The sequence below is a fragment of the Gobio gobio genome, assembly GCF_949357685.1.
Source record: "Gobio gobio genome assembly, chromosome: 12".
Taxonomy (NCBI): Eukaryota; Metazoa; Chordata; class Actinopteri; order Cypriniformes; family Gobionidae; genus Gobio; species Gobio gobio.
Window position 1 is genome coordinate 16,757,890 of NC_137105.1, and position 15,448 is coordinate 16,773,337.

The following is a 15,448-nucleotide window of genomic DNA, read 5'->3' on the forward strand; positions in this document are numbered from 1 at the left end:
ACCATGTCTTTAATTTTGTGAATATGCGAACTTTTTGTAGTTGGTGCTGCTCTAATTAAAGCAAATACTAAATAATAATGCTGATAAAATGATTTGTAATAATATTTTTTTTTATTAAATTAGAAAACAAAAAGGAAAAATATTTTCACGTGGTCAGACTTGAACTTGACATTGATTTCTTCAAAACAGTCACTAACAAGCTGGGTTATATTTACAATTTACTGCTGGGTATATTTACATATTGCATATATATATATATATATATATATATATATATATATATATATATATATATATATATATATATATATATATATATATATATATATATATATATATATATATATATATATATATATATATATATAATATAATGCACCCTCCTATATATACAGTAATGCACCCTCCTCTGCATTACTGTTGTGGTAATATCAACTTTCCAGCACAAGATGTCCCTCTACTTCAAAGTGTGACAGTTTGTGGTATTTTCACCCACAAACAGTTGGATTTGTATTTGAGCTACACTTTATCTGAAGCACAATCTGAGCTTCTAAACATCTTCTGAAGTATTTACACTGGTACTGTACAGTGACACCAGAGGAGCAGCAGCGGTCGCTCTGACCTCGTCTGTCTCCTCGCACGCGGATAATAGACATAATGGCGACGCTCACAACGTCCAGCAAAAGACCGTACCATATCATAGTGTTCGGAGCGACCGGCTTTACCGGGCAGTTTGTTGTGGAGGAGGTCGCGCGGACGTGCACCGAGGGTCCAGGAGGGTCGTTACAATGGGCAGTAGCCGGACGAAACCGCGACCGACTGGAAAAAACACTCATTCAGGCAGCTGACGCTCTGTGTACGTGTTTGACGCAGTACATTTGTGTACAACTTTTTATTGTTTAGCATTATTCTACTTTACATTAATGTGCTCACACATATTACAAATATAACAAATTACAATAGAAAATAAAAAATATAATAACTCATCCATGTGTATAATTCTCACTTGAATTGTAGGCTAATTATATTAGACAATGCGTGTGAAGAGTAATATTATAATAGAAAACTATGGTATTACCATGTTTTCCCCTGTATTATCAAGTTAGTCAACTATTTTTGTTTATAGATTATTAATAACTAAAATTTTAGAATAGTTAATCAAAAATAACTAATTATATATTACATTTTAATATACATGGATATATCCACTATATTTTACCATACCATAATGTATTTTATACCATGTCATTTAATGCCATAATGTTACTGCCACAGCCCAGGCTAATTACAATGCACATATGTTATTTATGACCGGTCGTAGTTTTAAGTATATTGAATTGCCATACTGTCATGGCTAGACATGAGGCAGTCAGCTCATGGTATTAGATGAGTTTCAGCAGATTTTGTCTGTTGAGATTATCCGATGGGATTACAAGGTTTTAGAATATTGTTGATTAAAGGCATACTGTTTTGACAATCCCTTCTGGAATTGTTTATACTGAGAATCAAGGATTTTTAAAACCATACGATAGAGTAAATTGATATCTATCTATCTATCTATCTATCTATCTATCTATCTATCTATCTATCTATCTATCTATCTATCTATCTATCTATCTATCTATCTATCTATCTATCTATATGTCTAACATTTTGAGCTGTTAGAAAAGAGAGATCCATCCATCTCTGACATTCCATCATTTGTCTGCAGGTAAACCAGAGCTGAAGTGTGTGGAGGTTATTGTAGCAGATGTAGCCGAGGCAGAGTCAATGGCCATCATGTGCAAACAAGGCGTCATTGTGCTCAACTGCGTGGGACCAGTAAGTCCACAAAGACTATAGTAAAAAAACAAAGGAAGGGGACAGTTTACACATCTCTTCATTCACACCTGTCCCAGCGCACCCATAGTCTCATGATAGCTCTATGACAAAAATGATAAATGGAGTTGTGTTATTTTGAGTAAACTGCCATTCTGCATATGTGGAAGTAGATGGTGCTGAGTTGTCTTCTCTCAACAGTATAGATTCTATGGAGAGCCTGTGGTGAAGGCTTGCATAGAGAACGGGGCCCACTGCATTGACATCTGTGGAGAACCACAGGTAGTTACTGTTATGCTTTTATCACTGCAGTCATTACTCCAGTCAGTGTCACATTATTCTTCAAAAATCATTGTAATATGATGATTAGGTGTATCAATGATTTAAAAAAAAAGTTGTGCTGCTTAATATTTTTGTGTAAACTGTGATGAATAGAAAGTTCAAAAGAACAGCATTTAAAAAAAAAAAACTATATATAAATCTTTTGTAACATTTTAAATGTAAAGACAAATCTAACTGACCCCACACTTTTCAATGGTAATGCAGATCTCTTTGATTGTTGAATTATGTAGTTTTTAGAGGGAATACAACTGAACTACCACAGTAAAGCTCAGGAGAATGGTGTGTATATCATTGGAAGCTGTGGGTTTGATTCAGTACCGGCAGATATGGGCGTCCTTTATACACAGAATCGCTTCAAAGGTATGTTGCATGTCTCTGGATGTTTTATTATAAATAAATTATTTTATAAATATGTATGTATGTGTGTGTGTATATATATATATATATATATATATATATATATATATATATATATATATATATATATATATATATATATATATATATATATATATATATATATATATATATATATATATATATATATATACACTATACACTAAAAATATATATACACTATGCTACTACTTCTGATCTAAAGTACAGGGAAACCCCGGAGAAAAATTTATTCCAGATTTAAAGGGGTCATGAACTGCGTTTTTTTATTGTTTGCAATTGCACTTATAATGTTAGAAGGCTTTTTACATTAAAAATTGCCATAATTTATAAATAAAAGGCATTGTTCCTACCCTGATTTTAGCCTTCTGCTCTAAACGCTCCGTTTTAAGGGGCGTGTCCGCTGTGAGACTTCAGTGTAAACACCCACTGCTGTGATTGGCTAACGTCTTTCCATTTGAAATAGTATTACTCTCCCTTTTAGCGCGTTTTTACTATTACAGCTCTCATGGTTAACTAATCGTGAAAAGTGTTGCATTGCATTTAGGTCTATGGCATTATATTTAGATCTATCGATATTTTGATCTATGTGCTTTCCTGTAGCTCAAACAGTAGAGCATGGCGCTAGCAACGCCAAGGTCATGGGTTCGATTCCCAGGGAAAGCAAGAATTGACTAAATGTAAAATGTGTACTTTGAATGCAATGTAAGTCGCTTTGGATAAAAGCTTCTGCCAAATGCATAAATGTAAATGTAAATCTATGGCATTATATTAAGATCGTAGCATGAAAGGTTGCAGTGATGATCATTGTAGCCGATCACACATGCTGAGCGCATGAAAGCAGTGATCTCGTCGTTGCAACTCAGTTTCTGTACACTAACGAATGCTTTCATCTTCACTAACAGTGCAAACGTGATATAGTTAAGAGATTCGTTGAATAAAACGGGTGTCACGGATAAACGCATCACTGATAAACTCTCCTGTTTGATTGACAGCTCCAGTGCGCGTTGCTCAAACGATTGCAAAGGGAGCTTTCTTTGATCGCTTTCTTTATAGAATTTAATCACCGTTAAATAACAGATTATTTTCATCACACTAAGAGAAACAACGCAAGTTGACGTTTAGTCACTGGTCTGACTGTACATGAGTCATTACATTTCAGATCAGGCATTAGAATGAACACAGTTACTTACATGTTGCATTACTGTTGAACCCAATCACTGCACAATATTTTGTAATCCTCAACCGCATGTTTATTGCCTTGTAGCTTAATGGTTTAACACTAGGCCTATGTTACATGCACAAATTGGTGGGCTGGGCTAAACAGGCAGATGAAGTAGGCGTTGATCTTCTGCAGAGGCGGTGTTTCACCACACGTTGACGTCAAGGTGTGGCATATTCTGAAATCGATCGTTTGCTGGGCCTGGGGTCTATACAACCTTTTCTTTGACTTACAAGGAAGTTTTCAGCTCTGAAACTTACAGGATATTCTTAGATTACCATGACCTTTTATATATCAAAACCTCAAGGGAAAGTTGATTTCTCAATTCATGACATTCATGACAATAAATTCGATTTTGCAGGTTTGCCCACTTACAAAGCATGTAGAAGTCTGTAATTTTTATCATAGGTACTCTTCAACTGTGAGTGACAAATCAAAAATCCAGAAAATCACATTGTATGATTTTTAAGTAATTAATTAGCATTTTATTGCATGACATAAATATTTGATCAGAAAAGCATAACTTAATATTTGGTACAGAAACCTTTGTTTGCAATTACAGAGATCATACATTTCCTGTAGTTCTTGACCAGGTTTGCACACATTGCAGCAGGGATTTTGGCCCACTCCTCCATACAGACCCTCTCCAGATCCTTCAGGTTTCGGGGCTGTCGCTGGGCAATACGGACTTTCAGCTCCCTCCAAAGATTTTCTATTGGGTTCAGGTCTGGAGACTGCATAGGCCACTCCAGGACCTTGAGATGCCACGACCCATCTTCAATGCTCTTACTGAGGGAAGGAGGTTGTTGGCCAAGATCTCGCGATACATGTCCCCATCCATCCTCCCCTCAATACGGTGCAGTCGTCCTGTCCCCTTTGCAGAAAAGCATCCCCAAAGAATGATGTTTCCACCTCCATGCTTCACGTTTGGGATGGTGTTCTTGTGGATGTACTCATCCTTCTTCTTCCTCCAAACACGGCGAGTGGATTTTAGACCAAAAAGCTCTATTTTTGTCTCATCAGACCACATGACCTTCTCCCATTCCTCCTCTGGATCATCCAGATGGTCATTGGCAAACTTCAGACGGGCCTGGACATGTGCTGGCTTGAGCAGGGGGACCTTGCGTGCGCTGCAGGATTTTAATCCATGACGGCGTAGTGTGTTACTAATGGTTTTCTTTGAGACTGTGGTCCAGCTCTCTTCAGGTCATTGACCAGGTCCTGCTGTGTAGTTCTCGGCTGATCCCTCACCTTCCTCATGATCATTGATGCCCCACGAGGTGAGATCTTGCATGGTGCTCCAGACCGAGGGAGATGGACCGTCATCTTGAACTTCTTCCATTTTCTAATAATTGCGCCAACAGTTGTTGCCTTCTCACCAAGCTGCTTGCCTATTGTCCTGTAGCCCATCCCAGCTTTGTGCAGGTCTACAATTTTATCCCTGATGTCCTTACACAGCTCTCTGGTCTTGGCCATTGTGGAGAGGTTGGAGTCTGTTTGATTGAGTGTGTGGACAGGTGTCTTTTATACAGGTAACAAGTTTAAACAGGTGCATTTAATACAGGTAATGAGTGGAGAACAGGAGGGCTTCTTAAATAAAAACTAACAGGTCTGTGAGAGCCCGAATTCTTACTGGTTGGTAGGTGATCAAATAGTTATGTCATGCAATAAAATGCAAATGAATTATTTAAAAATCATACAATGTGATTTTCTGGATTTTTTCCATCACTCATAGTTGAAGAGTACCTATGATAAAAAAAAGTATATATATATATATATATATATCATTTAATTCGATTTTTTAATGCTACTACTTTTGATCTACAGGGAAACCCCAGAATTTTTTTATCCCTATTTAACACATATATATATATATATATATATATATATATATATATATATATATATATATATATATATATATATATATATATATATATATATATATATATATATATATATATATATATATATATATATATATATATATACTTTATAAAAAATAAAAAATAAAATCATCAAATTAATATATAACATTTATTTACTATAGGCTATATAGGATTTCATGTGATTACTTCATGTGGGTACAGTCCATTAGAAAAAAATCTAATCCTGACTCCTGCATCAGTGTCCTAATGCTAAAACGTACATATGTTACTGTGATATTTGCCCTGTGAATGCCCTTTGACCTTTGCTTCACACGACCCATGTGCAGTCGGTTTCTTTAATCTCATCCCAATTAGTGGGACGTGTCAGTGACAAAGGCAAAGGCGCTCAGTGCCTACAGGATGTGAGTGTCTGTCGTTCGTCTTTGAAGTGCTGCTGTGGGCAAACGTGCCTGCAGAGCAGCAGATGCCTGACAACTCCTCTGCCTCTCTTTCACAGGAACGCTCACTACTGTGGAGAGCTTTTTAACCATCAACACGGGACCCGAGGTGAGCGACAACTCGCCATACAGTATTTGCACAACTATATTAAGGGTCCATTGGAATTTGATGGACTGTTATTGAAAATGAGCTTTCAAACTTTGGTTTGATCTAGGATTAAAGCTGTGCTTATATTACGCTCTGGGGAATTTACAATTGCAGCTGCTCATGAATAATGCAACAAACTGTCATTTCCCAATGGAGCAAACTAGGAATTTGTCGGAATTCATGTTAATGAGTTACATGATTGTAAAGGAGACATGGGTGGTGGATAGGTCACAAAAACAACAACAACAAATAAACGTAAAATATATAATTTAATTTCCAGGTAAGGGTATCAGATGGCATGAGTGAGTATGGAGAGTATCATTTGTAGTATTTCAAAAGCACTCTCTCAAATTGCATATCGGGTATGAAAATCGCTATAGCAGATTGTTTGCATCAGACCCATTGCATGTCCTCAATACATCAATTCATGTCTTGGCTTCTTCATCAGGGAGGATGTGCCCATGATGCGACGTGGCAGTCAGCCATCTTTGGCTTTGCAGACAGTGCCAGTCTCAGAAGAATAAGGAAAAAGTTTGGGCATAAACCTCTGCCAGCTGTCGGCGCTAGAATTAAAAAGAGGTGACTTTAAGTATTTATCAAATAATTCTTGGCATTAGATTCTATTAATAAAATCTTGATCATGTTTCATGTGCATTATATAGCAGTTGACTCCCAAAGGAGTGAAGGAGAATAGTTCTCAGGTTGGAAATTTGTACTTGTGTTAATTTGCTTGCTATTTTGGTGTACCCAGGGGAGCTCTATTCTTCACTCAGGAGATTGAGCAGTATGCTATTCCATTCATGGGCTCAGATCCGTCTGTGGTGCGACGGACTCAGCGCTATATGCATGAGGAACATAAACACTGCCCTGTGAGTCTATAGACTGGAAAACATTCACACACACACTTTTGATACCAATGTAATTTAATTCGATATATTTCAATGTATTTTTTGTTTATAATTTACTATGAATATGCTGTGTGAGTGTGTATATATATATATATAAGTTTGGAAACATTACTATTTTTTATGTTTTTGAAAGAAGTCTCTTATGTACATATTTGATCAAAAATACAAAATATTGTGAAGTATTATTACAAATTAAAATAACGGTTTTCTATTTTAATATACTTTAAAATATATTTTATTTTTGTGATGCAAAGCTGAATTTTCATTAGCCATTACTCCAGTCTTTAGTGTCACATGATCCTTCAGAAATCATTTTAATATCCTGATTTGATGCTCAGTTATTATCAATGTTGGAAACAGCTGTGCTGCTTAATATTTTAATTTTGCTTAATATTAAACTAAATTTTTTGGAACCTGTGATACTTTTTTCAGGATTCATTAATAACTAAAAAGTTAAAAAGAACAGCATTTATTCAAAATATTCAACTTTTCTAAATATAAAACTTTACTATCACAATTGATCAGTTCAACACATTCCTGCTGAATTAAAGTTTTAATTTCTTTTTAAAAAAATTATGAAAAAAATGATTGACCCCAAACAACGGTAGTGTTACAAAAGATTTATATTTTAAATAAATGCTGTTCTTTTAAACCTTTTTATTTATCCAAAAAATCCTGAAAAACGTATCATAGCTTATAAAAAAATATAACTGTTTCCAACAATATAATAACTGAGTATCAAATCAGCATATTACAATGTGACACTGAAGACTGGAGCAATGGCAGCTAAAAATTCAGCCTGGCATCACAGAAATAAATTATATTTTAAAGAATATTCAAATAGAAAAACCATTATTTTAAAATGTAACAGTATTTCACAATATTAAATTTTTTTCTGTATTTTTGATAAAAAACATTAAACATTGATTCAAAAACATTAAAAATAGTAATGTTTCCAAACTTTTAACCAGTACTGTATATATTATATTGTATTATATTATATAAAATTTTGTTATATACATATCAATTTATCTTTTTTGGTTTATAGTTTACTTTTTGTAATCTCAAATTGTATATATGAAATATCAAAATAGTAATAAAAAACAATAAATTAATATTTTTGTTTATATTGTATATTTCAATAAAAGAAGTCTCTTATGTTCAACAAGGCTGCATTATCAATAGTTATAATAATTTGACTAAAACAAGTCCACATTTCTGTTGTTTTATAAACCATGCCAATCAGTTTTTGTAAGCAGAATGATTTTTACCCAAACCCAGTATTCAGATTTCTTAAACTGTTATTGTAATGTAGATCTAATGGGTTCTTGCCTACCCATCTGCATCCTCTTAAAAAAGACACTCTTTGACAGTTTCTTTCCTTGCTTTCCAAACACCATTATGCCCCTTACCAGTTTTAATTACATTTCTTTTCGCTCTGTCTTGAGTGAGCATGATTACTGTGATAGTGCTCTGAAAGCCTTCATGGAAAGAGCAGGGGATGATTCACAGTCTTCCTGTTCTTTCATCTCCATAGCGATGACCACTGTGTGACCACAGGGTGATGTCATGAAGGTCAACAGGGTGCGATGGTCATTTTTGATTGATGTCTTGCACTGGACTCAAACGTGTGTGTGTTAATAATTCAGCGGTCACAAATGTGTGCAGTTCAGTGTCCAACCCGCTTAGTTTTTGTTGTTGTATATATGGCCTTCATTTGAGTGAATCAATTGTCAACAGTTCTGCAGTTTTCAGTCGGTTTCCTCTATCCTCTTGTCCTCAGGTTCAGTACATGGCATATGTAGGTATTGGTGGTATCTTCTCCGTGGTGAAGGCCCTCTTTGCAGGCGTGCTCTTCTGGTTCATGGTCAAATTTAGTCTCGGCAGGGGATTGCTTGCTCAGGTACCATTTTAAAAGTCATTGGATTAACTTTGAACTGCCACAGAACAGCTTGTATAAACTCATGAAAATCAACTCAAGTGTGTGTTTTTTCTCTACTAGTTTCCAGAGTTTTTCTCATTTGGTTTGTTCTCCAAGACCGGACCGTCAAGAAAGCAGGTACAAATAAAAAATACATTGAAATACACAAAACGATTTACTAAGTCCTTGTTTGTGTTGTTGAAGTTACAGTTGGTCTCTCTGCCATTGTTGTCTTATTCCAGATGGATGGAACCTCTTTCTGTCTGAAGTTTATGGGGGAGGGCTACACAACTGGTCAGGACCCCTCTCAGGGCAAGCCAAATGCCACAGTCAATGCTGAAATAACAGGACCAGGTATTGTCATACTCTCTATTTGATTTGACTTAAAATATTCACCTTAAATACTCAGATTTGGTCATTACTTTCGTATTTTGCAGAGCCAGGGTACATTGCTACACCGATTACCATGGTCCAGGCAGCTATTACACTGCTGAACGAACCTCACTGTCTCCCTAAAAAGTGAGTAAATTGACCTCAAAATAATATATGGATGCTTCTCTTGAGCTATTGGACCTTTGGTCCTGTGGACTTATAACTTAAAAAAATGTACACATTTCATACTCTCAGTAGTTTATTTAAAGGCACAATATGTAAGAATTTTTTATTAAAATATCCAAAAACCACTAGTACATTATATATATTTGTTGACTTGTATACTTACATTATCCCAAATGTTTCCAAGAATGTTTCAATCCAGAGAAATAAGCAATTTTAACCAGACATAGACTGTGTCCGACTGTCCGTGTGTCACCTATCAATGACATCATATCCGCGTTACCCTCGATTTCCGTGGAAACACCAGAGATGCTTTAATATATTATGTGTTTTATTAGACAGGTGAGCAACTGTTTGGATACGTTCATCGACAGAAAACATTGTTATATAGCTCAACACAGTTAGTCTTGTTGTTTAAATCTTCATGATTTACAGCAAGTACCATGCCAAATATAGATCTAGAGTCTCATAGTAGCCGCCAAGAGAACGCACAGAGAAGTATTATAACAAAACTTTCAACACACTCAAATAATGGATCTAATATGATAAAACAGCGCTGCATACGCATGACCAGAAAAAGCGGAAGTGGTCGTCTGCACCACGAAATCCAGGTGTCATCAAACTACACCTTTGTTTTGAATAAGCGACCTCTAGTGGCGAAAAATTACATATTGTGGCTTTAATTTGTTAACTAGCAATGTCCAATATTGAATATACACTACTGCTCAAAAGTTTGGTGTCAGTAAGTTTTTCTTACTGAAAAGTAAGTTTTTTCTTACCCCAGGGAAGGTCATGAATATGATGCATTACATTTCTCAAAGTAACAGTAAAGACATTTATATAAAGTTACAAAGGCATTCTGTTAAGCAGCACAGCTGTTTACAACATTAATAATATTAGAATGATTTCTGAAGGATCATGTGACATTGAAGACTGGAGTAATGGCTGCTGAAAAATCATCTCAGGAATGAATTACATTTTAAAATAAATTCAGTAGAAAACATTATTTTAAAAATAATATTTCATAATACAACCCCAAATCAGAAAAATGTGGGACAGTATGGAAAACGCAAATAAATAAAAAAAGAAGTGATTTCTAAATTTACTTTGGCTTGTATTTCATTGCAGACAATATGAACACAAAATATTTCATGTTTTGTCTGGTCAACTTCATGTCATTTGTAAATATGCATCCTTTCCTGTCATTCAGACCTGCAACACATTTCAAAAAAAGTTGGGACAGTAAAGCATTTACCACTTTGTAATGTTGCCATTCCTTTTCACAACACTTAAAAGACGTTTAGGGACTGAAGACACCAAGTGATGAAGTGTTTCAGGTGTAACTTTGTCCCATTCTTCCTGCAAATAAGTCTTAAGGTGGGCAACAGTACAGGGTCTTCGTTGTCGCATTTTGCGCTTCAAAATGCGCCACACATTCTCTATTGGAGACAGGTCGGGACTGCAGGCAGGCCAGTCAAATACCCGTACCCTCTTCCTCCGCAGCCAGGACTTTGTAATGTGTGCAGAATGTGGTTTTGCATTGTCTTGTTGAAATATGCATGGACGTCCCTGGAAAAGATGTCTTCTTGAAGGCAGCATATTATGCTCCAAAATCTCTATGTACTTTTCAGCATTAATGGTGCCTTCACAGAAGTGCAAGTTACCTTTGCCAAGGGCACTGACACAACCCCATACCATGACAGACCCTGGCTTTTGGACTTGTTGCTGGTAACAGTCTGGATGATCCTTTTCTTCTTTGGTCTGGAGCACACGGCGTCCATTCCTCCCAAAAAATACCTCAAATACTGATTCATCTGACCACAGTACACGTTTCCACTGTGTGATGGTCCATCCCAGATGCCTCCGAGCCCAGAGAAATCGACGGCGCTTCTGGACACTGTTAACATAGGGCTTCCTTTTGGCACAGTACAGTTTTAACTGGCATTTGTGGATGTAACTACGTATTGTGGTACTTGACAAAGGTTTGCCAAAGTAGTCCTGAGCCCATGTGGTGATATCGCTTATAGATGAATGACGATTCTTGATGCAGTGCCGCCTGAGGGATCGGAGATCACGGTTGTTCAGCTTAGGCTTGCGCCCTTGTCCTTTACGCACTGAAATTCCTCCAGATTCATTGAATCTTTTAATTATGTTATGCACTGTTGAATGTGAAATATCCAAATCTCTTCCTATCTTTCTTTGAGGAACATTGTTTTTAAACATTTCAATAATTTTCTCACGTATTTGTTGGCAAACTGCCGATCCTCGGCCCATCTTTGAAAAACATGAAATATTTGTAGTGTATATCCTGTCATTTTTGAGAACCTTTAACATTCACTAAACAGTATAGTTTTCACTACATGTGAAATTATATGATGTTAAAATTGTAGTTTTTATTTTGTTTTTAAAAATCAACCCCTGGGTGTCATATTTGAAGAAACATCAGTAACACTTTAGTTCAGGGTTCAATTCTCACTTTCATTGTTATTCATGTTAACTAATGCATTAACTAATGTTAACTAATACAACCTTATTGTACAGTGTTACCCTTAAACGCTACAAAAACTACCTTACTATTTAATAAGCAGTAAATTAGGAGTTTATTAAGGCAAAAGTCAAAGTAAATAGTGAATATGTGTTATCCATACTATAAGTGTCCATATGTGTGTTGGGGTGATTTTATATAATTGCTGTTGTTAAACCTGAATACACTTCATTTTTGGATACTAACGGCCCTATTTTAACAATCAAAGTGCATGCCGCAGGTGCACTTAGGGCGTGTCCGAATCCACTTGTCCCTATTCTCTTAATGAGTCATGGGTTTTGGGCGTTTTGGGTGTAACGTGCAATAAACCAGTCAGAGTCTCATCTCCCATTCCATTTAAAAGCCAGTTGCGCTTGCACCATGGCGGATTCGCTATTTACATGGCGGAATTTGTGAGCAGAAAGACTGAACGCTTCTCCAGAGAGGAATCCTTTTATTGTTAATATTTAAAAATGTTTGTGTGCTGCTGCTGTGCGTCCCTGTGTGTGTAATAAGCAAAGTGTGCATGCGTTGTGGACCCGCCTGTAGGCGCATGTTACTAACACGCTCTTTAAATGAGCAGGTCTTTGTTGGTCAATGGCGCAGTCTATTTCAGTTGCCTCAAAATAGCAACGCGCCAACAATGCGTCTGAACACACCTCTTTTTCAGACCAGCACGCCCATGGGTGCACAAATGGGTGCAAATGCATTTGCTATTTAAACCACGTGGCAAAGGACGTGAAAATTGTAACTGCGTCGGGCTGAAACTAGCAAAAAACACTTGCGTCGCACCGGGTGTATGATAGGGCCCTTAGTTTTCAAAGTTACATGTGAATGTGTTAATTGTAGAGTTTATGCTGAGTAGCATGTATGAAGTCCTTTCTTACCTGCTGTTCTTTTATTTGTCCTCACAGGGGTGGCGTGTTCACTCCGGGCTCAGCGTTTGCAAGAACCACCCTAATAGAGCGTCTGAACAAACATGGAATCCAGTTCTCACTGAAGAACGGACGGTAGACATGAGTAATCTGTCAGATACACTCATCTTAGTTCATCTCTGTTGTTAGATTAATTAAGAAATGTTGCATTGACACGGTTAGCTAAACAGATTTTGAATCGATGAGTGTTGTAGGCCTGTTCTTTGTTTGTGTGCCATTTAAGATCTGAGACCTTTAAGTATATACTGTGACCCCAACACACTTCTGAACACTGGTCACACTTAAAAATCTTTGAATGTCATTGCATTAAATGACTAAATATCAGACAAATTAGTGCTGATGCTAGAAAAAAATGAAGCTAGAACCTTTCCCTTTATGATTTTTTTCTGTTACTTTCAAAAATAAATCTATATTTATTCAACTTGAAGAAAAGGCGTGGAAACTTAATATTTGTGAATTAGGTTTTTAAACGAGTTAAAAGGGATAGTTCACCCAAAAAATGTAATTCTGTCATCGCTTATTCACCCTTCTAAACACAGACGAGAGATTCCTGTTCCTCCATTGAATGTGTATTCACCAAAAACATTCATAAAGAGGTCACAAAAGAAATTAATATGAATCAGGCGGTATAATCTTCTGAAGAGACATGATAACTTTACATGGATAGATTTAATTTAGGCTTTTATTCATAAACATTGATCAGATTTGATCCCGGAAGCTCATGCATGCTTGCGAGAACCAATAAGGTTCATTCTCATGTCACGCAACACGTTTGAGCTTCTGCAAGAACCAATGAGGTTTGTTCTTGCGCATCAAGTACGGTTGAGCTTCTGTTTATCATATTTGAGTGCTCTATGTTTGTTCGCTGATCAATGTTTATATGTGAATAAAACACGAAATGAAATGCGTTCATCATATAAAGTGATCGTGTCTCTTCAAAAGACTTGGATTAAACCACTCAATTCATATGGATTTATTTTATGATCTATTTCTGAACGTTTTGAAGCCTCAGAAATCTCTCGGATTTCATTAAAAATATAATTTAATTATATTTGTGTTCTGAAGATGAATGAACTAATCTGAATTTTGGGGTTAGCCATCTCTCATCCTTTGACAGGAATCTACCACTAGGGGTCCCCTTTTTCCATTTTCACATCTGCCGGTTATTTATGTGGAGATGACAGGAAAGGTCATTTGGTGTGAGAGGGGTAGACGTTGTTCGGGGAGATTAGAAAAGGCATCTTTTTAAGGAAAGACGAGGTGGCCGGGGGTCGCAGTGGATGAAGAACAGGGGGTGAAAGATGCAGGCCAAGGTTGAAACAGCCTGGCAGGCACGAGTTAGCATGACTCAGCTTCAGCTGCTTTCACACTCTTACAGGAAACGAAGAGATGCTGGGACGGAGCTTGTTTTAATGTGTATTGTCAAACTTGACTAAAGAGGTGGCAATCGTAGAGTGTGTTGTACACACAGACCTTGCATACATGCATTGAGGGCATGTAGTATATATGAGAAATGTATAGGATAGAGAAAGACAAATGTGTGGGGGCATTCCTCATATGCTTTAAATAAAGAGCTAAAGTTAGCCATTGCGTGAGGGTAAAATTTAAATTAATTGTTAACCGTATTATGATATTCTTATTTCATGCTGGTTCCTGTCATTTTAACAATAGAAGTGAGACAAACCAACTCCAACTAATACCATTAAATCCATTGTTTTACACACTCGTGTACCATTGCTTTCCTAGTGAAAATGATGTAATTTCCTGGAATTGACATGACATAAAATTAATGATGGAAAATAATGAGGACACAGGTAGAAATCTATAGATTGTTCACCAATTAAATAATTTTAATTAGAAAAAGGAAAAAAAAGGGAAAAAAAAGAAAGATTATGGGCCCTATCTTGCACCCAGCGCAATTGACTTTGTACACCGACGCATGTGTCATTCCTATTTTGCACCCGCGCAAAGCGCGCTTTTCCCTCCACAGAAGCACGTCGCTAAACTAGTGAATGCACTTGCGCTCCCTGGGCGGTTCAGCGCAAAAAAGGAGGCGTGTTCCGGCGCAAACAATCCCTGGTGCTATTTTGCTGTTCCATTAAACAATTGCGCCACTGACCAGAAAAAACCTAGTCTAAAGTCAGTGGCGCGTTGCGCGTTGTTCATTATGCTATTTTAAGGGCGCATGCTTGACCATAATGTATAGCGTGCACAACGCGCATACACTTTGCTCATGTAATCTACACAGATGCAACAGTTATTTTTGCAAATCATAAATTGTTACACTAAAAAAATATTAACACATGAGATGACGGAAATCATTGTGGTGTGCCACGAAGATGTGAAAAAATAG

At 36.6% G+C, this 15,448-nt stretch overlaps 1 protein-coding gene across 1 annotated transcript; it reads left to right on the plus strand.

The window, feature by feature from the left end:
- The first annotated feature begins 411 nt into the window (after nucleotides 1-411).
- Nucleotides 412-14,953, plus strand: sccpdhb (saccharopine dehydrogenase b). Its single transcript, XM_079832006.1, has 12 exons — nucleotides 412-856; nucleotides 1,712-1,821; nucleotides 2,020-2,100; nucleotides 2,391-2,520; nucleotides 6,164-6,213; nucleotides 6,701-6,831; nucleotides 7,004-7,121; nucleotides 8,944-9,063; nucleotides 9,163-9,219; nucleotides 9,324-9,435; nucleotides 9,519-9,600; nucleotides 13,075-14,953. Exons 1-12 carry the CDS (start codon nucleotides 658-660, stop codon nucleotides 13,172-13,174), a joined length of 1,290 nt encoding a protein of 429 aa, XP_079688132.1. The 5' UTR covers nucleotides 412-657; the 3' UTR covers nucleotides 13,175-14,953.
- Nucleotides 14,954-15,448: the final 495 nt, after the last annotated feature.

What these genes read in the sequence shown, in the direction of transcription:
- sccpdhb (XM_079832006.1), top strand. Translation starts at nt 658, where the DNA reads ATGGCGACGCTCACAACGTCCAGCAAAAGACCGTACCATATCATAGTG. An exon ending in TCAGGCAGCTGACGCTCTGT is followed by an intron (nt 857 to 1,711) that starts GTACGTGTTTGA and finishes ATTTGTCTGCAG; the next exon opens with GTAAACCAGAGCTGAAGTGT. An exon ending in CCTCACTGTCTCCCTAAAAA is followed by an intron (nt 9,601 to 13,074) that starts GTGAGTAAATTG and finishes TTGTCCTCACAG; the next exon opens with GGGTGGCGTGTTCACTCCGG.